Genomic DNA, 25,261 nt, shown 5'->3' with positions numbered 1-25,261 from the left:
ATGAGGAAAGTTGTAGAATAGATAATATGGGCCGGAAAGCAAGGGTGGAGCCCATAGTCTTAATGGGCCATAGGAGAGGTTGGTTAAATGGGCCATATAGAGCGGCCCACTGTAGTAAGAATAAATGAGGATGAATTATCTTTTATAAAATAATAAAAATAATAATGATTAAGATTCATGAGCGTGGTTGCAGACAAGAAGGAGGCGCGTGTGGCTTAATAAAGTGGTCAGCACATTATTGGAGGAAGGGATACGGTCTCACAAAGCAGAGACCCAATTATTATTTAAATTAAAAAAACATAAAAAGAAAAAGAAAAAGGGAAAAAAATGCCTTTTCCTTGACTGGTTGGCCACTCCGCCGCATTCCCCTTTTTACCCTTCCTCATTTTTTAAATTTATTGTATTATATTCTAAGGTAATTGGAAAAGAGAAAAACAAAAATAAAACAAAGCATTTAATTTAAATATTAGAACTGAACAACAACAGCAACAAGCACAGGCAACGACATCGTTTGAAGACATAAAACAGAACACAGAACAGTGATGAAGAAAACCGTGTCTCTGTCGTACAGAAACATTAATGATGAGGGCAAGTGGGTTCGAAGGCAAAAGGGCCGACGGAGTAAAGGACGAAGGGGAGCTTGTTGGCATCGATGTAGGACTTTTGAGGCTTGAGGGCGGCTCCAGCTGCCCCACCGTGGAGGGCGGAGGGTTTGCTGCAGGCGGCGACTGGGGAAGAGGCGAGAAGGACCTTGCATTTGTGGAAGGCGTAGCTGGTGATGGCCTTCGGTGCATTGATGAAGAAATAGCCGTTGTTGTCGGTGGTGGCGGTTTGGACCAGCGGGTGTTTGGTGTTCTGGCAAATTAGCTTCACGCTCGCACCTGCCATTAGTAATGATTTTACATTTACAGCCCTCTGTCATATCATGTGATACTCAATAATTGCAGCCTTTTTTCTGACCTTTTTCTTTTTTATGGCTAAACATTTCATTTTTTTGAAAAACTAAAACAATTCTGTTATGTCCTCTTCTTGCATTTATTTCGAATTGTTCCATTAATTTTGGTTTTAAAATGTTAAGCTGGAAATTTTGTGTAACTTAATGAAAAGATTTTGAACTTTTCATGGTCCGTAGTGTTTGTACTCATCTAAGATTCAGCTTAGTTTGGGGAAATTAAAGTTAGTAAAAAGAGAAATATGCCGTAAAGGGTATCAAAGGAACAATTTAGGAAGTTCAGAACTAACCAGCGACGGGAGTAGCGCCGTTAAGGGTGTCAACTCCGGCGTATTTACAGGACTTGCAATAAACAACCCCTTCAACGGAAATGAAGCTTCTCAGCAACCGAGGCTTCGGTGGGTACATTGGAGACGGGGAGTGAGCTGGAGGCAGCAATGGGCGGACGTCACGGTGGTGTTCGTGGCCGGGAGCCGGCGCTTTGGTGGGAGGGAGGTGGTGAGATGGTGCATTATTTACCGGTGGGTGCACCGGAGGTTGGGCGTGGACATTGTGGTGGTGGCTAGGCGGTTGAGCCGGAGGGTGAACAGGCAAGTGGGTTGGAGGAAGGTGGTGAGAAGGTGCATTATACACCGGCGGGTGAACCGGAGGCTGGCTGTGGACATGGTGGTGGTGGTGGTGGTTGTGGCTAGGCGGTTGAGCCGGAGTGTGAACAGGTAAGTGGGTTGGAGGAGAAACTGGTGCCGGTTTTGGAGCGTGGTGATGATGGTGGTGGTGGTGAGTAGGTGGTTGCGCCGGTGGCACGGCGGCGTAGTGGTGAGGGGAAGCTGCGAGTGTTTCCGCCGCCGTGACGTCTTCGGCGGTGGAGACGGCGAAAATGGCGAAGGAGAGGAGTAAAAAGAAAGGTTTAGAGAGAGCGAAATCCATGGGTTTGGGAATTTAGAATACAAAGGACGACAATTTCAGATTATAGGAGCAAAAATATATAGCGGCTTCTGGAAATAAATATAACGTTGAACATCACCGCTCTTATTTTTATCTTTTTTTTTATTTATTATATATTAATAACAAATTTATCATTATTTGCCCTTTTCCCTCGTATTGGGCCTTCCAGCCTCGTTTCTCTGAAAGCCCAACTTATCGGCCCAATAAAAACCATGGCCCATTATTGGGCCACCAAAGGCAAGCACAAGTGGTGGATGTAAGAGGGTACACAGTTCCCGTGCGAACCGTACCAAAGGCGAAAGCATGGTAGAACCAGGTAAAGATTCGTCCGTACCCTCCAAAAAAAAAGACATTCCCGATAATGACCTCAACAATCCCTCAAAATTCCAACCTCCTCTCTTTCTCGTGTTTACGGATTTCGTTGTGTGGTTCCCACCAGCCATCACTCACCGTCGCCGTCATCGTCATCGTCATCGTCATCGTCATCGCCATATCTCCCTTACTCGTAACGCCTTGCCTAAACTCTATCCCTCTTCTCGTCCATGGAATCTTATTTACTGTCGCTCAATCCATGTTCTTCTACCGCCACAGCACCAACCTAATTTACGATCCTCCATTTCTGAAATGTAATCTAATCTTGTCCCGACAGATGGGTTTTCATGTTTTTGTTTGTCTCCTTCATCATCCTATGGATTTCTACAGGGAATGCGGTGTGAATTGAAAGAGGCCGACATGTTCGAGGTCAGGTTTTGACTCTTCCTAGGTTTTTTCTTTTTTATTTTTCTGCTTCTTTTTGGGAAACTTGTTGGGGTTCTTTTTTTCGCTCTTTTGTCTTGGTTCTGGTTAATTCACTTGTTTGAATAGTTAAATGGGAGGGGGTAAATTATTTGTCTTTTGGAATTTGGGTTCTCTTTTATTATTATTATTTGGATTTATTTATTGGGGATCTCTGTGTGGGATTTGCCAGGCTTATACTCAAGGTGGGGTTTGACTTTGGAACCAAAGTTAAAAAAAGATGTGTACAGGAGGAAAGGAATTTGGTGTTGAACGGGACGATTTGTGTTGCTTTGTGGCTTGAGAGGCATTCATATTTCTGTATCTGCTTGTTGGGTTTTGCTTTAACCGATTGTTTTGCTGGTGGGAGAAACAGGATTTGAGCAGCGCTCCAAAATCTCCATCGTTTTGTAGGTCTCAATGATTCTTTAATTTCATGAAACATCGAATGTTTGTTCGTTAGGTTGTTTGATGGGTTGAAGAAATCAAGCTTTTTGGGCCATCAAATTCATGGTCATCATCATACCCATTTGTTCCCGAGAACCCAACTTGTTTTTAGTCCTCCTCCTGTGCAGGAGGGGGGAGAAAATGAAGAACGTGTGTGGTTTGAAGATCTGTTAAGTTTCATGAACTCTTTGCAGGAAGATTAGAAGAAAAAAATGGAGAAGGAGGCTAATTCTTGGCTTAGGAGAACCAAGTTCTCTCACACAGTTTATCATCGATGGGACTCGTTAAGATTGACCCCTGTTCCTTTCACCATCGAACCACCTCGCCATTCTGGCTTGAAATCGAGGCCTCAATCAACTTCATCACCCCAGAAACCAAATCCTGATATTTCGAAGATTCAACCAAGTTTCATATCCAACAAGAAGAGGTATCTGTCTCCTCTTCCCACCAGCAACCTCTCTGACGTTTTCAGGGAAGCAAAATCCGAGAGTAAGAGATTCTCAACACCAACTCCTCGTCTTAGAGAACAAACGAAGGAATTCAAGAACATGAACCCTCAAGTTTCTAAATCTGCCAATTTCAAGCCGTCTTTGAATACCAGTCCACTGAAACACCTAGTTACGGCAAAACGAGGTGATAAGTCAAAGCCCCGGAAGGACTCATCCTGGACCAAATATTTCGAGTCCGGTGGTGGAAGAGTCACCGCAGTCGAAACGGTTGATGACTGGAGTGTTGATCTCTCTGAGTTGTTTCTCGGGTTAAGGTTTGCTCATGGAGCTCACAGTCGTCTTTATCATGGAAAATACAAGGACAAACCTGTTGCTGTTAAAATTATTCGACAGCCTGAGGATGACGAAAATGGAGTTCTTGCTTCGAGATTGGAGAAGCAATTTACCAGAGAAGTTTCCCTTTTATCTCGTCTCAATCATCCGAACGTTTTAAAGGTGAATCGAGTGTTAGATTGTCGTCAATATGTTCAATCTCTTAGTTTTGTTGATGTTTGTTTACTTTCTGTTGCAGTTTGTAGCTGCCTGTAGGAAGCCACCAGTTCACTGTGTCATTACCGAATATTTGTCTCAAGGATCATTAAGAGCATACTTGCACAAACTTGAGCACCAATCTCTTCCTATGCGAAAACTAATTGCAATGGCTTTAGATGTCGCTCATGGCATGGAATATATTCATTCACAAGGCGTAATTCATCGTGATCTTAAACCCGAAAATGTTCTTATTGACGAGGACTTCCACCTGAAAATTGCAGATTTTGGTATAGCTTGTCCTGATGCCTTTCTCGACCCATTGGCTGACGATCCTGGTACTTATCGATGGATGGCACCGGAGATGATTAAACATAAACCCTATGGTCGAAAGGTCGACGTGTACAGCTTCGGGCTTATGTTGTGGGAAATGGTGGCTGGTGCAATTCCTTACCAGGATATGACTCCCATTCAAGCAGCCTTTGCTGTTGTGAACAAGGTTAGCTTTTTATTGATCACGTGTTCGTTCCTTGTCGGGTTTATCATGCGAGTCATGGTTCTTAACGAGGTTCTTAACGAATCACTGTTGGTTTTTCAGAATCTTAGGCCTGTTATCTCAAGTGATTGTACGTTGGCAATGCGAGCACTGATCGAGCAATGTTGGTCTGTAAATCCAGATAAGAGACCCGATTTCTGGCAGGTTGTGAAGGTATTAGAGAAATTCGAGTATTCGCTTGCCCATGATGGGACACTCAATTTAGTAGGAAATCCTCTGTCTAGTTTTCATCTAGACCATAAGAAAGGAGGGCCACTCCATTGGATTCAAAAGCTTGCCCCCCTACATCCTGAACCCTCACCCCGCCCCAAACCCAAATTCTCATGACCCTTCGAACCGTCTTGTAAGTGCAGGTTATGAGATCGTTCACTCAATCTCGAGGAAAGAACTCCCTCGCTGTTGTCATCTGCTTAGTATTTGGCCGTCTTTGTTTTTGTAATTAAACAAGAAGTTGTTGACTTCCCATTTTTTGGCACAGGCTTACGATGCATATGTGTATCTAGCATATTATTCATGTTGTCGAGCCCTGGTTCGATTCGGTTCGATTTGGTTCGATTTGATTCTAGCTATGACAAACTGGCCAAGTTCACGGTAGGATATTGTCATACGAAACAACTTTACATGAATTATGCCACCTTTTGGAATAAGCTAAGCGCCGAAGTTATTTTTCTCATATTAATATTTAAATTATTAAAAAAAAAAATAATACTTGGTTGGCCTTTTTATTATTTACTTAAATGTTCAACTGGTATTTCTTTTCCTTTTTTTTTTCTTTAGTGGTTGTTTTTTAAAAAATAAAATTTTAATTGTCTTTCATAATGGTGTCAAGTCATCATTGTTAAGGATGAAAAATTCATTTTATATCATTGTTTAAAATAAAAAAAGGTTTATGTAATGGTAACATAATAATTGACATTTAAAAAAAAAAAAAAAAAAAAGTCGGCAACAAGGTTGGGCTAAGCCCATCTTCTTGATGAGGAAGAAAATGAGAGGGCCCATTAGAGCCCATTGGATATGAATCTTGATCTGAAATTAAGATTAAAATATATAATTTTATTATAATTACAAGTGGAGCCTTAAGAATCTGTCGGCATTGTCAGCCGTTGCCACGTATTAATGAAGGAAACAGGGTGGAATATGCAAAAATTTGGTCCAGCTGGGCCCAGGGGCTGAGATACTTATCTCCAGAGTGGACACTTTCTCTCTCTTCGGGTTATTCCAAAAAAAGAAAATTATATAAAGGACACGAATAATTAAAAGAAAGAAAAAGAAAATTAAAGAGCCCGATCACGGTTTCGTTCGGCTCATCGTCTTCCTCCCAAACTTGAATTTCAGCTGTGCAATTAGGGTTCCTTCAATTTCGGGAGCAGCCATGTTCGCAGTTTCAAATCCATAAGTAATTACGACGCCTCCACCGTCCGATCAAAATGGGATCGTCGTCGTCGTCGACTTTCCCCGTGATCTGCCTTCTTCACTCTGTGGTCGCAATCACGAGCGGGACGCTGATGATGTTCTATATGAAGGAAATTTACACGATTGGGCATGGGATCGACATCGCCACTAAGTTAATGGGCTCTACGCCACACGATCAGCTCCTGCTTCAGACCTCCGATTCGTTTTCCGGGTTGCTCCTCTTCGCAATCGGGTTTCTTCTGTTCATGGTTTCGTTCGTGAAGGACAGAGAATTTCAAGGGTTCTTCGCTAAGGGATGTACGGTGCTTCACGTCTCAATGGCGATGTGGAGGTTCTATTTCGAGCGAAGAGTGGAGGACCTTGCCTGGGATTGGCTGAGGCAGATTGTTGGTGACATTCTTCTTGCCCTATCTTGGGTTTTCTTTCTTGTTTATTCCTGGAGAGAAAAATATGATTAGTTTCCTGAGTAAATTGTTGAGTCTTTTCTTTTGATTCCAAGCTGCAAATTGCATTGAGATTTTCTGGGTCTAGATATCTGTTCAATATTGGGGAAAAAAAAGTGATTTAAATCTTCAGATGAACATGGCAGTAATGGGAAAAATCCATCCCACTTTCCTTTGTGCGTGTGTGTGTGTGTGTGTTATTCCACTTTCCACTTTCCTTTGTTGATTGATGAATATTACTCGGCTTAAAAAAACCAGTCCTTCTGTAAATGTTATGTGCTTAATAAGCCACAAATGAAATATATTTCATATTGATGCTTTGTTACTGAGTTCTGCATAACAGTGAAAGAAAAGAGCTGTGATTGATTGAAGGAATTTAGTGAAGAGGGCAGGCATTATTAGAGCTGCCAACTGAATCTTTCTAAGCTTTTTATCATGAGAATACGAAATTCTTTAGCGTTTAGTGCTGAAGTTCTGTATAAATCTGGTGTTCTTAAGTTTGAAGGATGCCCAAATCCCTTTCTTGGATACTAGGCTGCCCAAATCTGGTGTTCTTAAGTTCTGTTCAGTATGCGTTGATGCTTTCCTTCTTATATACGCACCTTGCTGTTCAGCCTTTAACGCTCACTAATTGACAATCTTTACTTTGGGAAGGAGAGGCTGTCCAGATAATCACAAGCATTGTCTTTAGAGTTTTCTTTTGATTCAGCACCTTAAGAGAAGTAAGGGTTAAATCTTTTGTCTATTTTAATGGTGAATTTTGAAAAATACCTATTTTTGGTCCTTTATTTCATGAACTCATATGCATGTTTAGATATGAGAGGCATTTGAGAATTGAGTAAATGAATATTTAATTGCAATATAATAATCATGTTCTTAACAAAAATTAGAACTTAATTATATATTTTAAACTTGAAAGTTTTAAGGATCTAAGTTCAACAGATTTTATAATTGATAGTTTGGATTGAAGTTTAATTAATGTTTGAGGACGAAAGTTTAGTTTAGAAATTGAGACGAGTATTTCTTGCTGCACTTGAAAAAAATTAAATTATCCCTCCCCCGACACAGCCTCCATCCCAACTTCATTCTCATGCTCATTTCATTTTTTCATCATCGGTATGGTTCGAGGAAACCTTTGCACGCCTCCGTTACCTTTTGAGAGGTCTACGCCCCATAGAAACTGTCCCTTGCCTCAGAAGTCCTGACACAAGGTTTGAATTATAGTTCTAGAGCGGTATCTCACTGATGGCTAATCTCAATCAATTTCCATCACGTGATCCTACGAAATTCTCCTTTTAGGGGATCAGGCGGAGATTTTTCGTGAAAAATTTGCGGGGATCGAGTTCCCGTGAATAATTTTTTAGTTCATTTTTCAATATAATTTTTATAAAAAAATTTGTTAAAAGAAGGTAAGACGTGTGTATATAATGTTTTACCAACCAATTCATATTTGAGTTTTAGTTTAAAAATTCTCAAAATTAAATTAATTTATTTCTTTTAAGATATATTTAAGTTTTAGTTTAAATATTTCAAAATTAACTAATATTTTTAAAATTATGTAATTTATTTTTCCTGGACGGTTCGTGACCCCATTTGGACATAAATGTTACTCATTCCCTCCCATATTCCACGAAGGCTATAAAATGAAGCAGCAAAAGCTTACACTCGAGCTAAGTCGGCGGAGTTACAGGAGTCGGCGGAGTTACAGGGCGGCAGCTTCTGAGGGAGTAGTTGGAGGCTGAAGGAAGTGCAACTGTAAGTGTCAATGATCGCCTTTTGTTTTGGATGTAAACATAAATTTCTGTTCCAATATTTAGTACTTTCAAGAATCTTCCCTCCTACTTCAAAACCATTAGATGCACAACTTTGATCAATCCAACTATGAACAAAACGAAGTCTCTAATTACAGTGGAATCCCAACAACTCGCGCTTCAACATCCTGTAACTCACATTTTTGACTCCCGACCCCACAGTCCAATCTATGCAGCGCTTCTTCAAGCAGGTCCTCGTCTGAGAAACCTTCAACAAGTTCACGCCCATATCATTGTTTCCGGATTCCATAGAAGTCGATCACTTCTCACCAAGCTTCTTTCACTGGTTTGTGCCGCTGGTTCAATCACGTATGCTCGTCGGTTGTTGCCCACTGTCCCAAATCCCGATTCATTCCTGTTCAATTCCCTTCTCAAAGCGACTTCCAAGTATGGTTTTTCTGTTGATGCCGTCCTGTTTTACCGTCATATGCTCTTCTTGGGTGTTTACCAGTCGAATTATACATTTACGTCTGTTATCAAAGCCTGTGCAGATCTTTCAGCTCTCAGGTTGGGTAGAGAAATTCATTCTCACGTTGTGGTTTCTGGTTATGGATCTGATATGTACGTTCAGGCTGCACTAATTGCTCTCTATTCCAAAGCTGGTGATATGAAAGTCGCCCAGAAGGTGTTTGATGAAATGCCCCAAAGAACAACTATAGCTTGGAATTCACTTATATCAGGGTACGAGCAGAATGGATTACCAGCGAAATCAATCGATTTATTTAATCTGATGATAGGGTCGGGCTTTCAACCTGATTCAGCTACAGTAGTAAGCTTATTGTCTTCCTGTTCTCAGCTGGGAGCTCTTGATTTCGGATGCTGGTTGCATGATTATGCCAATAGTAATAGTTTCGATCTGAACGTGGTTCTTGGTACTTCATTGATTAACATGTACACTAGATGCGGGAATGTAAGCAAAGCGCGGGAAGTTTTTGACTCCATGAAGTTAAGGAATGTTGTTACTTGGACAGCCATGATTTCAGGGTATGGGATGCATGGTTATGGTGAGCAAGCAATGAAGCTTTTCAATGAAATGAGAGCTTATGGTCCTCGCCCTAACAATATCACATTCGTTGCTGTCTTGTCTGCATGTGCTCATTCAGGGTTGATTGATGATGGTCGTCGGGCATTTTCAAGCATGAAGGAAATATATGGGTTAGTTCCAGGAGTAGAACATCATGTCTGCATGGTAGATATGTTTGGACGTGCTGGATTGCTCAAGGATGCTTATCAATTCATTAGAAAATTTCTTCCTGAAGAGCCAGGTCCAGCAGTTTGGACTTCAATGCTTGGGGCTTGCAGAATGCATAAAAATTTTGACCTTGGAGTTAAGGTTGCAGAACATGTTTTAGCAGTTGAACCAGAAAACCCTGGTCATTATGTAATGCTTTCTAACATATATGCATTGGCCGGTAGAATGGATCGAGTAGAGATGGTGCGAAACATGATGGTTAGACGACGCCTAAAGAAGCAAGTAGGTTATAGCACCATAGAGATCAATCAGAAAACCTATATGTTTAGCATGGGTGACAAGTCTCATCCTGAAACAAATGCTATCTATAGGTATTTAGATGAATTAATGGGCCGTTGTAGTGAATCAGGCTATATACCAGCACTGGAGTCCTTGATGCATGATTTGGAAGAAGAAGAAAGGGATTATGCCCTTAGATATCATAGTGAAAAGCTTGCCCTAGCGTTTGGTTTACTTAAAACCAATCAAGGTGAGACTATTAGGATTGTAAAGAACCTTCGAATATGTGAGGATTGTCATTCAGCTATTAAACACATCTCTGTTATTGCTGATAGAGAAATAATTGTTAGGGATAAATTTCGTTTTCACCACTTCAAAGATGGTGCATGTTCTTGTCTTGATTATTGGTGATAATTTCAATTCATAATCATCAGCTTCAGTATTCTAGCTGTTACTGAGACTTCATTGGATTTACGAGCTAATCCACCACAAATCATGGAAAGGTCATTGCGTTTTCTAATTGATGACCAATCCTGTCACTGGAGCTCCTCGGTATTTTTAAATAGCTAGGCGATCTGGTTGTTAACTTGATCAGTGCTCAGGTTGTCAAGGCCCTTTTTTATTCGATGATTGATCCCTAAAGCGGGTACCAACCAGGTGTTTTCTACTCATTTGAAAATTGTAGCATCAGATAAGATCTCTTTGGTTGTTTGGAAAAGTGTGCTTATGCTAATTATGTTCTAACTTCCTTTTGAAAACAGATATGTATTGGTATTGCATTTATTCTGGCATACGGAAATTATTTGTAACAAGCAATTAGATTGTTGTCTTTTTATTCTGTATCATAATTCTGAGAAGGATCTTGCCGAGCTTAGGGAGTGTCCATATGACCAGGGAGGATATTTTATCATCAATGAGAGTGAGAAGGTTCTTATTGCACAAGAGAAGATGTGCATAAAATATGTTTCCAAAAAAGGACAGCCAAACAAGTACGCCTTTGTGGCAGACGTCTGGTCTATGGCTGAGTCACAAAATAGACCACCTAATACCATGTTTGCACACAAATGCTTTCTTGAACTAGTGGCAAGGGGGTAATGTACTTATCTTCGTTTTCTGAAGATTTAGAAGTTCTTCCTCGTTGAAGTAAAAGCTATTCTAACCTATTCTTTTTGCAATTCGTCAATGTTCTTTCAGGTCTTCAGGACAATACACACATGCCACTCTGCCTGAAACCCGAACTGAGATTATGATTATTGTTGTGTTTCGTGCTCGAGGATTTGTTCCTGATAAAGATCTTCTAGAGCATGTATGTTATGAATTCTTTGATACTTAAATGATGGAGTTGCTTCAGTCTTCTCTGGAAGAGGCTTTTGTTATACCAAATCAGCAGAGGTCACCCATTTCTTTGATACTTGTCTATCATCCTGTTCTTTCTCTCTCTCTCACGCTCACACCAACAATGTTTCTCGACTGTAGGTTGCACTAGACCATATTGGGAAGAGAGGATCAACAGTTGGTGTGACCAAGGAAAAGAGGATTAAGTATGCATTATCTCACTAAATTTAGGTCTGCTCCATTATATTCTGCACGAAACTATTTTATCACTTTTCAACATGTTTGTTATCTTGATGTCTCGGGTATGCCAAAGAGATTCCTCAAGAGGAAATGCTTCCCCATGTTGGTGTAGGTGAATTTTGTGAGACTAAGGAGGCATACTATTTTGGGTATGGCACTAATCTGATATACATGTATATATTTAATTTATCAACATCTAATACTATAATAGTTCATTGTCATCATCATCGTTACTGCCTTGCTAAATTATTTTTATACTATTTTGTCTGACTTGTTAAATTGTCTTACTGGACATTACATGTACCAGTTATATAATTCATCCGCTACTCTTATGTGCCCTTGGGCGGATAGCAGAAGATGATGGGAACCACTTTGGAAACAAAAGACTGGACTTTTCTGGTCCTTTACTTGGAGGCCTGTTTAAAGTGGTTATTATTATTATTTGACAAGTTTGTTTTTTGGTTGCAAATGTTATACTTTTCTCATTTTGAGAGTTTCTGATCATCTTTTATTTGTTTGAATCAGCTATTTAGAAAGTTAACAAGAGAAGGGATCGGTTACGTCCAAAGGGTCGCAATAAAAAAAAAAAAACAAAAAAAAACAGGATCTTATTCAAGTAAGGATCAATCCAGGCGAGGCTTATTCTGACACCTACACTCACTGTGACATCCATTCATCATTGATTTCGGGCGTTTGTGCTTCAATTATTCCATTTCCTGACCATAATCAGGTTTCTAGTTTTGCTATCTCTGACTGATTCATTTTTTTGTGTATTTATCCCCACGTAACACTAATCAATCTGCTATGGGTAAAGAAGCTATAGGAATATATGTCACCAACTAGCAATGTCAAATGGTATGCTCTACTTCAATTTCAAATAAAAGTTGTACTGTCTATATAAATAATCAAAGTTGGAAGCTTCAATAATTGGTATCTAAAAAAGTCTGGTTTGAAACTGGGTCAGCGAAATACGGGGAGTAGACGCCTTTCAGTGTGTGGGACTGGTTCATCTATTGAAGGTAGACATCTCAAATTCAATATTCTTTTAGTTTTCCTTTCTTGTCGGGCTGTTCACGTCTGTGACTTGTTAGGCTCGTCTAAATTGCTTTTATTAGCTTTTGGATTACTTCTCTTATCCACCATTAATGTACTAGATTATCAGCTGATCTCTTGGTCTAATAACTACAATTTTGTCGGTGAAGTCCCGTTCATTTATGATTTCTTTATATCTATATATATACACACACATCAGAATTGTTTGCTTGTAAATTAGTTTTATTGAATTTTATATTAAGTCTGTATGCAAATATTGGAGGATAAGATTAGACCCACATGGGGTGTTCCTTTTGCAATAACTACAAAAGACATTGCCTCCCTTCTCATATGGACAAAGGTCATTTGAATAAGAAGGGTGCAACAATCAAGATTCTTTTTTCTTTTTTTTAATTTATTTATTAGGATAGCCTATATTTCAAACATATTTGTATATGTTTAATTTGTTTTTTTTTTTAAATGTAATTATGACGATTGTATTTTTATAAGAATACAACTTCCCCATTAAAAATATGTATTGATGGGTGTGAGGTTTTAGTTTTATCTTTTAACTTTTTCAATAGTTGATAGTATTATCATTTGGAGAAATGATTTTTGGAAGTTTAATAAAATTTTGTTACTTATTCATGACGGGGACATATTCTCTAATGTGGTCGCCTCATATTTTCTTTAACTTAATTAATCAGTCTTAGTGGAAAACGGTAATGGAGATGTATTGCGGTCTTCTCTTGTTCAACTCTCACCTCATTTTTTTGCAGTTGATGTTGTGGATCAGCCCCTCTTCAAGCCAGTAGTTTTGCTCAGTATCTTCTGCCGATTGTCAGCTTGTTCAATTGACATTAGAGGATTCCAGTCACTAGACACAACATCTTTCTTCTCGGTGGTGAAATTATTATGTTGTCCAGGCTAGGACTACTCTAGAAGATAAGTAGTCGGGAGTAGTTGCTTCCCTTCTTCCTGTTGCTTGCTCAGATTTTGAATCTTTATCTCTGAACTTCTTCAAGCTAGGACTACTCCAGATGATAAGCAGTCTGGAGTAGTTGCTCCCCTTATTCCAATTGCGTACTCAGATTTTGAATCTTTATCCTAGGTTTGTTGATCTTCTCCAAGCTAGGACTACTCCAGATGATAAGCAGTCGAGGGTAGTTGCTTCCCTTACTCCAATTGCTTACTCAGATTTTGAATCTCTCTCAGGTTCGTCGATCTTCTTGACATTTCTTCTCATAGCAGAATTTTTGTCTCCCTCTCACATGATCAATTGACAAAAAAAAAAAAAAAAAAAAAAAAAAAAAAAAAAAAAAAAAANAAAAAAAAAAAAAAAACCTACTGCAACCAAACACAGGGACCAACCATTAGTTTTGGGAGGTTTCTTGATTTTTTTACTGTCATCCTCTTAAGACTCCAATTTTTCACAACTTTTCTCTCATAAATATCCTCTTTTGCAAAGTTTTCTCCATCAATCTCATTCTATTTTGACTTCTTTTTCTCTTATAAATACCATTCCTTCTTTATTTATTTATTTATTTTTTCTTTATCGATCTTATTCTATTTTGACTGTTTTATTAGTGGCTTTTACCTTTATTAGTCCCATTCAAACATAGCATTTTTTTTTTTTTACTAAAATTATAATCCTCAGTCTACTGTACTCTTTTAAAAAATGCTATCATCCTACAAATAATTCATTGGTGTGCGTTGTAATGGTCATATTTGCCATTACCTTTGAGCTCCCTATTTAAGTCAACTCAACCATCAATTTATCTTACCCATGGTTAAAGATTAACTAGTTTGAGTATATTTTAAGTGTTTTTCAGAGTTTTTTTTCTTTTCAAATAATATAAAGAAATTAAAAAAAAAAAATTAAAGAAAAATAGCTATATTTTTTTTCATTAAAATACTCCTCTATTTGAACAGTTTGCTTCTACAAACACTGGAAAAATACACTCTAAGAAGTAAAGTTGAGAAGAAAAATAAATAAATAAAGCAAGGAAAAATATTTTAATCGTGTAAGATAAAATTAAAAAAATAATCGCACTACACGACAGATACGCAATAGCTGTTTTCATGCCACTATCACAAAAATATCTTACCCCAACCAAAGTTTATTGATAATGTTTTTAAATTCTTATTGATTATATAGAATAATAAAATTGTTGTAGAAAAGTTAAACAGAGTAAAAATAATTATTTAGAGACTAAAATAAATGTTTAGAAAATATATAGATAAATAAAATAGACAAAAAGGAATACTAGGTCAAATATTTCTAGTGTAAAAGTTAAAATAGATAAAAACATAAAAAAAAAAAAATAAAAAAAAAAAAAACTAAAATAGAATTTATGGTGGCCATTTGAAATGTATAGTAAAATTATAATTATAATTAATTATATAGGGATTCATAAAAATAAATATCTTTTGAAATTGGAAATTAGAAAGTACATGATGTGTTGACCAATAAAATTATATTCGTACATTCCACGTCAGTTAATATATTATTAACCAAATAAATTATAAGAAAAAGTAGAAAACTCAAACCACCGCAACAATGATTTTGTGGTTCCCAAAGGAAAATATAATGGCATGAAGCATTAATGAATTAAATAAATTAAAGCGAGTATAATTAAGTGATAATTAATATTGATATCAACTAAGAAAGAAAAGTGAGTTAAATCCTGACATTAATTTTAAAAAAAATGTAGAAGAGAAAACCAGGATAAGAGAGAGGATGCGATGCGAGATTATTCCACGTCAGCTAATGTGGGGCCCATCAGAATGGTTAAAGAAAACGGAGGTTCGTCCATAAAGCCCCGTTCACCTTGGACGCTAGAATCACTATCAACTGGCTGTTTTCTCTATTTCCCGTTCTGTCATTTCGTTCTCCAACCTTTTCATTTTTGCATTAACATTGCCTCTTTTTGTGGGAAGCTATTAGCAAAAGAACTGCTGATTCTCTCTCACAGGTGAACCACTGAATTTGAACTTTCGTGATTTGTTTTTCGATTTTCTGCTCTTCTCAACTTGTGTTTCCATGCTTCGTTTCGCCGTGATTTTTTTCTCGTGGAGGTGGAAGTTTTGATATGTTTAGTAGTTTCCTTGTCTTTGATTGCGTTGTTTCATACAAGCTCTGGCGCTGTTGGATTTTCTGGATCTTTCATTCTGGATGTGTTTTCTGTGGCTCTATTTCTCTTAATTTTTTCTTTTTTCTGGATAAACCATGGAAGCTTCAACTTTTTATGTGTTTTGTTTTAATTTTGACAATCGGAAATGTGGTATTTGGCTGTTTGTATGATAATTCTATTATATCAGAACACAATTTGAAATGAAGTGAAGGCTTAATTCTTCTGGGCTGTGCCTCGTAGTGGTTTTATCAGAAATTCTTTAAAATGTTGGGCCTCGAGGTTGTTTCATATCTCTACTATTAGAGTTTTCCCATTTTATGCCTGGGAAAAGTAGGGTTGGATCCACGCGGCTCTAGTTGATGAATTTTCATCATTAGGAGCTGTATCAGGCAATCAATCACTTTCATCAGCCTTTTTCCGGCGGAAAATAGTCCGAACAACACACATTAACACAGTGGAGTTACTTCGGGCTTTGATGGTTTGATTTGGTTATCGAACAAGATGTGTTCTTATATGTCTAGCATTAGACTACCAACTAGGACGTAAATTCTGTGTCTTTTTCGTGTGAGTACATTTTGAACTGGCAGTCTGTGGGAGGCCTCCTCCCGTTTCCTATCTCCATCTTTATTATATGCGGCATTTAGGACTCTATCTATCTCGAGCTCAGCAAATTCCGGTCCGTTTGGGCTATTTCAGGGAAGCTAGAATAGGGTTTGGTATTACAGAGTGATCATTTGCAATTCTGTTTATTTTCACTTCTGGATGGAGTCTAAAGCATTGATCAGGGGGGAGAAAGGGAGAAGTGGTGTCTGCATTCGACTGGTGATTCTGAGGAATACTGATCTTGTTTCTGGAGTTCATATCTGATAAATGATAATGTGTCTGCTTGCATATCAGGAATTTTAGTGGACAGGTCATATTGTTCTCCATATTATGTTTATTATATTCATGGGCTGGCTAGGGGACTACATGCGTCAAAGAAAATAGGTTTTGGTCTCTTGTGATGATGAATTGGATCACAGTCTAGAAAAGTTTTTACATCTAGGACATATGCTAGTCACGACTTTCAAGCTATAGAAGTTTGTATTTGCTACAAATCATGATCCAAATGCTGGATATCTTGATTGATTGCCATTCCCAAATAGGAATAGTGAGATGGGGGTTTTCATGAAGATTCCTTGCAATTATCTGCTACTTTTTCCCATAATATGCGTTTTACTTCAAACAAACTCAATTCTGGAAGGAAGTACAATTGAACGAAAGGGTAACGGGCTACTAAGAGCACATTGAGGAAGACCATGTGCCAGGATTACATTCTTCCTTTTGGAGTTATATATGACTTAATTACTAGGTCCTCTCTTCTGTGTTTATTCGTTTGGCATATGAGTAAATAATAGTCCTTTCTTTTTAATAACTGGGTATCCCTGGCTCTACTTGTATTATGCCCATGGTTAGGTCTAAGAGGTTACTGACTGCTTTAATTGCTAATGCATTAAAATAGCTGTTCCTGACCATTATTTTACCAGCTGATGAAGTTCTACAAAGTTTCAGAGCTCCTTTAATTTGAATTCACCATTTGTAACAGCTCAAACCCATCGCTAGCAGATATTGTCCTCTTTGGGCTTCCCCTCAAGGTTCTAAAATGTGTATATTAGGGAGAAGTTTTCACACCTTTATAAGGAATGCTTCATTCCCTCTCCAACCGATGTGAGATCTCATAATCCACCCCCCTTCAGGGCCCAGCGTCATCGCTGGCACACCGCCCGGTGCCTGACTCTAATACCATTTGTAATAGCCCAAACCCACCGCTAGCAGATCTTGTCCTCTTTAGGTTTTCCCTTCTAGGTTTCCCCTCAAGGTTTTAAAACGCATTTGTTAGGGAAAGTTTTCCACACCCTTATAAGGAATGCAGGAATGCTTCGTTCCCCTCTCCAACCACCGATGGGATCTCACACCATTTGACTAAATGTTTCGTGTCTGGCTTTGAGTTTTTAAGATTTTACCCAACTCAATGGTTTGGTTGTTATTTTAGTGTTATTACCCACCCTCTCTCTAACCTAGTAATAGTTTGCTGCCAAGTCTGTTTCATTTTTTTGGGTTGGTCTTGAGTATTTAAAATCTTTTAGGATGAGTTAATTGAGCATCTAACCACTTCTGGAATCAAAGTCGGTCACATGGTTGGTTGCTTTCAGTTGAATTCTAGGTATCTTAAATGTCCCACCAATCTTCTGCTTTGGTAGTCCCTAACTAATCTGTTGTTTTTAGCTTTCTTCCTTCTTGCTCTAACCTAAGCTTCTAATTCTTTTTATAATTATTGTTACCCAAAACCTTTTCAGACGGAGAAATTTACCGTATTTTTGTGGACTTTTCCAGAAAATAACTGGAGTTGCTTGATCGATCCATGGCCTATGAACAGTGCTTTGCGCAAGGATGGAAACACGTCTCTGGTACAGGGGGAACAGATCGAGAAACCAACAAGGGTTGCTTTGATTGTAACATCTGCTTAGACTTTGCCCATGAGCCAGTGGTTACTCTCTGCGGTCACTTATACTGCTGGCCTTGCATCTATAAGTGGCTTCATGTCAAGAGCGTCTCTCTTGCCATTGATGAGCAGCCGCAATGCCCAGTTTGCAAGGCTGATATTTCCCACACCACAATGGTTCCTCTCTATGGTCGTGGCCAAATGGCCGAGGAAGTCGGGCCTGAAGCCAAAGCTATGCACCAAGATAACGTTGATATACCTCCTAGACCTTCAGCCTGTGGTAACCAGATACTTGCTACCCTCAGCACACACCAGCAGCAGCTTCGATATCGAAATCCTTACCAGCGACCAAATCATGACCCCCTTCTTTTTGGCAATTATGAAGAAGATTCGCCAGCTCCTTCGCTAAACCTCGGTAGAACATCGTTCAGTGGTTTTCACCATCCGGTGGTAGGAATGATTGGCGATTTCATGTATGCAAGGGTCTTTGGGAACTCAGACAATTTATACTCTTACCAAAACTCTTATCATCTAACAGGGAGCCGTAGGAACCGGTTGAGAAGACAGGAAATGCAGGCAGAGAAGTCATTGAACAGAATCTCCATTTTCCTCTTCTGCTGTGTAATTCTGTGCGTTCTTGTCTTCTAAAGAGATTCTGTTCCTGGAAACTCCCCCATTTGCAAGACAAGAAAAAAAGGAAGAAGAAGAAGAAAGATACTAATAAAGTACATCATTGTCTTTGTATTCTGTGTAAAGGTTTTTTGAGGTAAGCTCATGGACAACTATATGTTTATATACAATTTCCCCCCTACTTCTGGGTTATATAAGTACTTTACATACATAATCATATATGTACATGTTCATTATATAAAATATATAGCATTAAAGATTGAACTAATGACTGTTTATTACTTAGATTGTGTTCTTGTTATCTTAAACTCATCAAAATTAGAGGGAAAGGAACTAAGTTTTTAGTAGTGATGGAAAGATTAAATATGATGGTACCTAGGAACTCTGTTTGTATATGCACGATGTCAACACAGAAGAGTCATCTTCCATTAGTTGAGGTCATTCATGGAAATTTTTCCAAAAAAGATGACTCATTTGATTCGAAGCTTCATGGAAAGTTTAGTAGTTGCTTGGAATTATATGAAGAAAACGCAGTCATAAGATTGCATGATTCCCGAGAGAGGAAGCCCATGGAGTAGCCTTCTATCATGTCAAACCTCTAGCCGCAACCTATTTCAGTACAAAATCATGTCCCACAGCCATAGCAATAGTTAAAAATCTTCAAAATCTCTGAATCCTTGGCTTGCCATGCAGTGCCCTGGCCTATCCTTGTGCGGTCCGCTACTCTGCAAATTTTATCGGAAGGTGATAGCGTTGAACAGCTCGAGGGTGTGGCCGTGAACCATCCTGTCTTTCGAGTGCTGAAACCCAAGCCAGTGACCGTCCCCTTTGCCGCCATGTCTTACAATCCACCGAACTTCAATGGATTCCACGCAGCTCTACTTCTACAAATACTAGTACTTGAGTGCGGTGCGGCCGGAACAAAAATAAGATACACCACTTCCAACTTCCAACTTCCAAACGCTACCGCGGACCTTTTGGGCTTTTGTGATGGCCCAAGTTGTCGATGGAGCCCAATATAGCCTAGCAGCCCGCTTCATTTTAAACCCAATCTCAAGGCATTTTCTGAAATTTCCTGAAAAAGAAAAGGAAAAGGTAAAAGATCAAAATGTTACTGCCCAGGATCGAACTGGGGACCTTTAGTGTGTAAGACTAACGTGATAACCACTACACCACAGCAACCTGATGAAGGGCAACATGATGATTACAAATTACTATCATGTAATAAACAAATTCGGCCTTATCATGCACTTTGAGTTTGTCCCACATCGACACATCTGAAATGAAGAGAAGTACCCACTAGCTATAAAAGAAAATCAACGGGCTTCGTTGAAACATACTTACCTGGACGGGGCTTTTGGGTGATCATCGAGGCCCATAGCCTAGGTTGGTGACCTCCATTGCACTTAGGAGGGGTGCCCGCCTAAGGTCTGTCCAAAGTGGCAGAGCCTACGTCATAATTTGTGGTAGTGGGGGCCTGCGTTCGCGCGGCCCCTTCCCATAACAGTTAAAATATTGACATTCAATTAGAGATTTTGTTTTCTTTTTTATTTTTTTATCAGACTTTTTTAAATCTTTTTCGATTTCTATCTCCCATTTATTATTCCCCACAGAATAATCGCTTCTTTGGTCGGCCTTGGAACAGTCACGCAATTGTATCCATCGTCATTCATTTCACAGTACATGTAAGGATTTGCTTTCTTTGGAATTCCATCATCCAATACTACTACTTTTTTCCAATGGTGGTATCGTGTAGGCATTCGATCTCTCTACCTCCAGATGCGAGTCTCGAGTAGTAGCTTGCCGAACCAAGTTACAGTTCCCCCATTGTGGTTTCCAAGTTACAGTTCCCCCATGGTGGTTTTCACTTGGGATGGCGCATATGAACGTTGTTCATGCTGTTGGTTCTTCTTTGGCAGAAATTGCATATCTGCTTGCTGTTCAATGAAATTACTGTTAAAAGACGTGGTTCATTGGATTGTCCTTATAGTTGGGTATGTCCAGATAGGGTTGGGTTTTGGAAAATAAAAACAAAAAAAAAAAGATGTTGCTGCCCAGGATCGAACTGGGGACCTTTAGTGTGTAAGACTAACGTGATAACCACTACACCACAGCAACTTGTTGTGGACTCTTTCATAATTATTTAATATATTGACATAATTTTGATCATTAATCATAATCATGAAACAATCACACGGGGCAGACATACAAAGGCAGAAGAGAGAAGAAAAAAAGTGGGTCAGAGTTCGCGGCCCTTCTTTTGAAATTACTCGTCAATTTTCAACATTTCATCATGGAAGACAATTATATGATTCTTTTCCCCGCAAAAACCATTCCTTAATTTCATTTTCTCTAACTATGTAATACTCTTATTTATAGATGCAGAAAATTAAGAAAATTTTCTATATAACTTATTATAAAAATATGATTTTGTGGTAAGTAGGAACATATTCATGTGGAGGAAATTGTTAAAATATACAAGCGATCAATTTGAATAGTCGAGTTCACATTTGGAGTGTTTTCAATCCAATTGATTCTATATTATTCTAGATCATGTTTTTCTATGATTACTAGAAGAACAATGGCTTTGATTTTACAACTATTTTGTTAACGTAATAGACTTCAATGGGTCCAAACAGCCTTGAAGAAAAAGCAGAATTTGGAAAAGGGAAATAAAGGATAAAGGAAACCTCTACCCTTTATAGAACGTAACCTGGTAGCTTCCTAGCAAATGGCTGCAGGTGAAGGGCTTATAAGTTGAGAAGCTGATCAACTTTGAACAGATTTTGGGTGTGAATTTGATTATGCAGTCTTCAAAAACCAGAAACCCTGCTCCTTTTCTGTCAAAGACTTATGATCTGTTAGAAGAGGCTGGAAGCTTCCATCTTAAAGCAGCAGATCAAGAGGAGGAAGAAGAAGAAGAAGAAGAAAATAGGATTGTGTCCTGGAATGCAGAGGGAAATGGGTTCATAGTTTGGTCTCCTGCGGAATTCTCTGAGGTTTTGTTGCCTAAGTACTTCAAGCATAATAATTTCTCTAGCTTCATTCGCCAGCTTAATACTTACGTATGTATTCTCTCTCTCTCTCTGGCTCTCTCTTTTTGAAAATGCCCCCATCACTTTTTATTCTCTGAAACATCTTGAAGAAGAATTATTCATTATAATGAGGATCCAATTGACCACTTTCCTGATTCGAATGCTTGAATTCTGCCTTAGAAATTGGATCTAATAGGTAATATGTTATCTATTTTATGTGTTCCTTATGCTCCCTCTCACATGGGTTTGGCCATGAATACCCATTGATATTAATGGAAAAGGAAATGAGATTTTTGATAGGTTATGATATATTTGAAACAGGGGTTCAAGAAGACGTCGCAAAAGAGGTGGGAATTCAAGCATGAGAAGTTTCAGAGGGGCAACAAGCAGATGCTGGGGGAGATTGTACGTAAGAAATGTGAGCCTAGTGTGTTTCCAGCCTTTCTAAGATCTTCTCATGAAGGAGCTGAAACAATGGCGGTTGGTCAGAAGAATGGCGACCATCTGCAACTAATGGAAGAGAACAAGAATCTAAGAAGACGGAAGCTGGAATTGCAAGCTCGAATAGCCCGATTCAAAGCACTTCATATTAGATTACTGGACTGTCTAGATCAGTGCATTAAGAAGTAGCCTACAGAGTTTTGCTAATTAGAAAATGGGGTTGGTTGTGAAAATTTGAGAAAGAAAGTAATACTTTGGGTTATGCATTTGCTCCAAATTGAGTTTCCATTGTCCACTCTAATTAGTTCTAGAGAAGTTGCCATCTGTAAAAGTTGATATGAACAATGAACAATTAACAAAACATTTTATAGTTTATAAACTAATGCTAATTTATCCAAATAACAAACTGAAATACGCAAAAGTTCAAAGAATTGAAGTAAAGAAATACTTCGAGATTATAAACAAAACAGGGGAGTAGGAATGCATCTCGTTAGCCCAAGCTTTGGTTTATGGGATAATGGAAATTGGAATAGATCACACGTGATTAATTTTGAAGATACCAGAAGCTGCCAGAGGATTTCCTAGAGAATTTGGTTTGCAATTGGCCTACTGATCTTGAAAGTCCGAAATGCAATGTAAAAGCATCTAACTTTTCTATAAAGTAAGAAATTTTGACTTTGAAAATGGAAAAAGAGGAACGGCGAGCGCCATCTCTTTCTCCATAACACCTACCCCCTTGAATTTCTTGTGTTGAGAGAAAGATAAAGAGTCATTGGCGACCGACTGACCATTCTTTTGGTCACCTTCGCTTCAGATTTGGCAGATGCTATTGAAGATTCTTTGATGCCGCAACCTTAAAAGAAGAATGCATGTAATCATCCGCTTCCAAAAGAAATTGAAGAATTTCTCGAGAATCCTACAAGATCCATATAATCACTACTCAATAGAGTTGAGTAGTACAAACAGAGGTTTCAAGTCATCCAATATACACACAGATGGACAGAACTATGAAAATGAACTATCTGTGCTCACTATGAAGGGTGGACATAAACCTGATCCCACAATGTTTGATACTATGAGAGTTGAGATATTTCAGGATTGAGGACAGGTACTCTAAAGCCGAAACAGGGAAATATACGTCCCAACATTTAGCATAAATGTACGCTTTCTTGTCAATGAAAACCCTACTAAAGAAACTAGAAAAAGGAATATAGTTGCCAGTAACAGGTAACAACACAACATATAACTTAAACTCATCGGTCGCTAGGGTAATCCCTTGCTTTTACATGCAGTATGAAGGACCCACATTGAAGGGGTCAGAGATCAATCAAAACTATGAAAAGCGAACTTCAGAAGATGTATAATGTCACTACGTTGATGTAATCGAGACAATTGAATGGATGTGGACACACCCAAAGCAGCTCATGTTGATTGATACTATTCGGATAAAGTAGATTTCAGTTCTCCACTACTTCGTAGCTCCAGCACAATATCACAGCCTCCAATAAGCTCGCCCTTGTAATAAAGCTGCGGAAAGGTCGGCCAGTTGGAGTAAACTTTTAACCCCTGCCTCACTTCGTCGTCAGTTAAGATATCAAATGACCCAAAACCAATCCCCTCTTCGTTAAGGGCATTAACAACTTTGGAGCTGAAACCACATCTTGGAGCATCTGGTGTACCCTTCATAAAGAGCATAACTGGGGAAGAAGTGATCAATATTTTCAGACGATCTTCACTAGAGTCTTTCTTGACGATTCCCTTATTTTCTAAGACTTTCCGGAGTTCTCCACTTCTATGCATCTGCAAGACAATATCTGATCCACCAATCAGTTCACCTTTGATATACAGTTGGGGGTAACTGGACCAGTTTGAATAATCTTTGAGCCCCTGGCGGATTTCGTCATCAGAAAGGATATCAAAACTCTCAAAGTTCACATTTTCTTCACGAAGGATTTCTACAACCTTGTGACTGAAACCACATTTTGGTTCATCAGGTTTTCCTTTCATAAAAAGCATAACAGGACTCAAATTAACTAGCATTTTAAGACGAGAGGCTAGAGCTGCACTCAAGCCAGAGTTTTCTGAGATAACACCTGCAGTCCTGTCGAGTTCAGCAGGCTTTACCTCATGGGAAGTTCCAATGCCATGGTCTCTGAAGACCTCCTTTAACTCACCACTCTCATGCATGGCAATGGCTATGTCAGACCCACCTAGAAGCTCCCCTTTGCAATAGAGCTGCGGAAATGTTGGCCAGTTAGAAAACTTCTTCAATCCCTCACGAACCTCATTGTCTGATAAGATATCAAAACTTCCAAAATTCACATTTTCTTCCTTCAGAATGTCAACAACTTTTCTACTAAACCCACATCTTGGTTCTTCAGGACTTCCTTTCATGAATAACATGATTGGATTAGAGTCAATAAGCTGCTGAATTTTCTTCTGCAAAGCACTGCTCAGTCCAGGTTGCACCTTGCTTTCAGTAACAGAGCCATTGTCCCTTGCCAACTCTCTCACTGTTTCAAGAATAGCAGCTCCTGCAGCCATCCCACTGCTAGCTGGGGCTGCAGGTTCTCCAGCATTAATTGAACCAGAAGCTTTAGCAACTTTATGAGCCAAGCTAGATGGATCTGCCCCTTCTAAGGTATCAACAGTCTTGCCATCCTGAAACATGAAGTTAACTATAATGCAAATACTTCTTTTCTTTTTTTTTTTTTTTTTTTTTTNTTTTTTTTTTTTTTTTTTTTTTGTAATAAGAGACAATTTAATTGATGACTGAAATTTACAAAAGGGATGTATAATCCATGGTGTTTACAAAAGGTCTTCCCAATTTGCAATGAGGGAGGTATAACTACAGGAAGTAAAAATATTAGACCGTTCACACCAAGATATAACTTGGTAAACAGCATTATCGAAAAGTTTTGTTGGACTTGAGAGGGTGGTACGTGAAGGCCATATCCTAGGAAATGTGAGATGTCATCCAAATATATTGAGAATAATTGTCCAAAAATTCTGAGCATATGGGCATTGCATAAACAAGTGGCTTAGTGATTCGTTTTCTTTCTTGCATAATGGACACCAATTTGGAGAAAGAGTGATGTAAGACATTCTTTTTTCTTTCTTTCTTCTTCTTCTTGTTTTTTTTT

The 25,261-nt window shown here is 38.7% G+C and overlaps 7 protein-coding genes and 3 non-coding genes across 16 annotated transcripts in view; 6 read left to right on the top strand and 4 right to left on the bottom strand.

Moving 5' to 3' along the window:
• Positions 1–433: 433 nt before the first annotated feature.
• On the bottom strand, positions 434–1,961 carry LOC111780952 (non-classical arabinogalactan protein 30-like). Its single transcript, XM_023661320.1, has 2 exons — positions 1,243–1,961; positions 434–881 (listed from the first exon to the last, which is right to left on the bottom strand). The coding sequence occupies exons 1-2, from the start codon at positions 1,877–1,879 to the stop codon at positions 577–579; spliced, it is 942 nt and encodes a 313-aa protein (XP_023517088.1). The 5' UTR covers positions 1,880–1,961; the 3' UTR covers positions 434–576.
• Positions 1,962–2,238: 277 nt separating this feature from the next.
• On the top strand, positions 2,239–5,241 carry LOC111781032 (serine/threonine-protein kinase HT1-like). Of its 2 annotated transcripts, none has more exons than XM_023661427.1 (4): positions 2,239–2,638; positions 3,313–4,062; positions 4,139–4,594; positions 4,694–5,241. In XM_023661427.1, the coding sequence occupies exons 2-4, from the start codon at positions 3,331–3,333 to the stop codon at positions 4,976–4,978; spliced, it is 1,473 nt and encodes a 490-aa protein (XP_023517195.1). In that variant the 5' UTR covers positions 2,239–2,638; positions 3,313–3,330; the 3' UTR covers positions 4,979–5,241. The 2 variants fall into 2 exon arrangements, with proteins under 2 accessions (XP_023517195.1, XP_023517194.1); XM_023661426.1 differs by having other exon boundaries at positions 2,240–2,638; positions 2,865–4,062.
• A 666-nt stretch (positions 5,242–5,907) lies between these two features.
• LOC111780988 lies at positions 5,908–6,832 on the top strand. Its single transcript, XM_023661374.1, has one exon. It carries the CDS (start codon positions 6,079–6,081, stop codon positions 6,520–6,522), a length of 444 nt encoding a protein of 147 aa, XP_023517142.1. The 5' UTR covers positions 5,908–6,078; the 3' UTR covers positions 6,523–6,832.
• Positions 6,833–8,141: 1,309 nt separating this feature from the next.
• LOC111781493 (pentatricopeptide repeat-containing protein At2g33760) lies at positions 8,142–15,371 on the top strand. Of its 4 annotated transcripts, none has more exons than XM_023662121.1 (10): positions 8,142–10,880; positions 10,984–11,181; positions 11,266–11,330; positions 11,438–11,513; positions 11,672–11,792; positions 11,890–12,094; positions 12,182–12,219; positions 12,329–12,383; positions 13,176–13,611; positions 15,111–15,371. In XM_023662121.1, the coding sequence occupies exon 1, from the start codon at positions 8,389–8,391 to the stop codon at positions 10,198–10,200; it is 1,812 nt and encodes a 603-aa protein (XP_023517889.1). In that variant the 5' UTR covers positions 8,142–8,388; the 3' UTR covers positions 10,201–10,880; positions 10,984–11,181; positions 11,266–11,330; positions 11,438–11,513; positions 11,672–11,792; positions 11,890–12,094; positions 12,182–12,219; positions 12,329–12,383; positions 13,176–13,611; positions 15,111–15,371. The 4 variants fall into 4 exon arrangements, with proteins under 4 accessions (XP_023517889.1, XP_023517888.1, XP_023517890.1 ...); XM_023662120.1 differs by having other exon boundaries at positions 12,179–12,219; XM_023662122.1 differs by having other exon boundaries at positions 11,672–11,789; positions 12,179–12,383.
• Positions 15,372–15,377: 6 nt separating this feature from the next.
• On the top strand, positions 15,378–18,910 carry LOC111781495 (E3 ubiquitin-protein ligase RMA1H1-like). Of its 2 annotated transcripts, none has more exons than XM_023662123.1 (2): positions 15,378–15,474; positions 17,904–18,910. In XM_023662123.1, exon 2 carries the CDS (start codon positions 17,932–17,934, stop codon positions 18,658–18,660), a length of 729 nt encoding a protein of 242 aa, XP_023517891.1. In that variant the 5' UTR covers positions 15,378–15,474; positions 17,904–17,931; the 3' UTR covers positions 18,661–18,910. The 2 variants fall into 2 exon arrangements, with proteins under 2 accessions (XP_023517891.1, XP_023517893.1); XM_023662125.1 differs by lacking the exon at positions 15,378–15,474 and adding an exon at positions 15,485–16,443.
• An 841-nt stretch (positions 18,911–19,751) lies between these two features.
• TRNAV-UAC lies at positions 19,752–19,824 on the bottom strand. Its single transcript has one exon. It is a non-coding gene; the product is annotated as a tRNA-Val (tRNA).
• Positions 19,825–19,978: 154 nt separating this feature from the next.
• Positions 19,979–20,140, top strand: LOC111782343. The gene has a single exon (XR_002813093.1). It is a non-coding gene; the product is annotated as a U1 spliceosomal RNA (small nuclear RNA).
• A 547-nt stretch (positions 20,141–20,687) lies between these two features.
• Positions 20,688–20,760, bottom strand: TRNAV-UAC. Its single transcript has one exon. It is a non-coding gene; the product is annotated as a tRNA-Val (tRNA).
• Positions 20,761–21,356: 596 nt separating this feature from the next.
• LOC111782068 (heat stress transcription factor B-2a-like) lies at positions 21,357–22,390 on the top strand. Of its 2 annotated transcripts, none has more exons than XM_023662846.1 (2): positions 21,357–21,641; positions 21,999–22,390. In XM_023662846.1, exons 1-2 carry the CDS (start codon positions 21,447–21,449, stop codon positions 22,305–22,307), a joined length of 504 nt encoding a protein of 167 aa, XP_023518614.1. In that variant the 5' UTR covers positions 21,357–21,446; the 3' UTR covers positions 22,308–22,390. The 2 variants fall into 2 exon arrangements, with proteins under 2 accessions (XP_023518614.1, XP_023518612.1); XM_023662844.1 differs by having other exon boundaries at positions 21,357–21,707.
• A 762-nt stretch (positions 22,391–23,152) lies between these two features.
• Positions 23,153–25,261, bottom strand: part of LOC111782188 (monothiol glutaredoxin-S17-like) — a 5,494-nt gene continuing 3,385 nt past the window's right edge. The window contains exon 3 of the mRNA XM_023663009.1: positions 23,153–24,779. Coding sequence (XP_023518777.1) covers positions 23,556–24,779 — 1,224 coding nt within the window. The 3' untranslated portion in view covers positions 23,153–23,555. The remainder of the gene's footprint in view (positions 24,780–25,261) is intronic.

This window comes from Cucurbita pepo, chromosome LG19, assembly GCF_002806865.2.
Source record: "Cucurbita pepo subsp. pepo cultivar mu-cu-16 chromosome LG19, ASM280686v2, whole genome shotgun sequence".
Taxonomy (NCBI): Eukaryota; Viridiplantae; Streptophyta; class Magnoliopsida; order Cucurbitales; family Cucurbitaceae; genus Cucurbita; species Cucurbita pepo.
The sequence above is the reverse complement of the archived record's forward strand: the minus strand, read 5'-3'. Positions and strand labels throughout refer to the sequence as shown.

Excerpts from the sequence above, each read along its gene's own strand:
- LOC111780952 (XM_023661320.1), bottom strand. The coding sequence starts at position 1,879 with ATGGATTTCGCTCTCTCTAAACCTTTCTTTTTACTCCTCTCCTTCGCC. Across the intron at positions 882-1,242 it reads CGGCGCTACTCCCGTCGCTG|GTGCGAGCGTGAAGCTAATT; the intron begins GTTAGTTCTGAA and ends TACTAATGGCAG.
- LOC111781032 (XM_023661427.1), top strand. The coding sequence starts at position 3,331 with ATGGAGAAGGAGGCTAATTCTTGGCTTAGGAGAACCAAGTTCTCTCAC. Across the intron at positions 4,063-4,138 it reads ATCATCCGAACGTTTTAAAG|TTTGTAGCTGCCTGTAGGAA; the intron begins GTGAATCGAGTG and ends TTTCTGTTGCAG. Across the intron at positions 4,595-4,693 it reads CCTTTGCTGTTGTGAACAAG|AATCTTAGGCCTGTTATCTC; the intron begins GTTAGCTTTTTA and ends TTGGTTTTTCAG.
- LOC111780988 (XM_023661374.1), top strand. The coding sequence starts at position 6,079 with ATGGGATCGTCGTCGTCGTCGACTTTCCCCGTGATCTGCCTTCTTCAC.
- LOC111781493 (XM_023662122.1), top strand. The coding sequence starts at position 8,389 with ATGAACAAAACGAAGTCTCTAATTACAGTGGAATCCCAACAACTCGCG.
- LOC111781495 (XM_023662123.1), top strand. The coding sequence starts at position 17,932 with ATGGCCTATGAACAGTGCTTTGCGCAAGGATGGAAACACGTCTCTGGT.
- LOC111782068 (XM_023662844.1), top strand. The coding sequence starts at position 21,447 with ATGCAGTCTTCAAAAACCAGAAACCCTGCTCCTTTTCTGTCAAAGACT. Across the intron at positions 21,708-21,998 it reads TTCGCCAGCTTAATACTTAC|GGGTTCAAGAAGACGTCGCA; the intron begins GTATGTATTCTC and ends TATTTGAAACAG.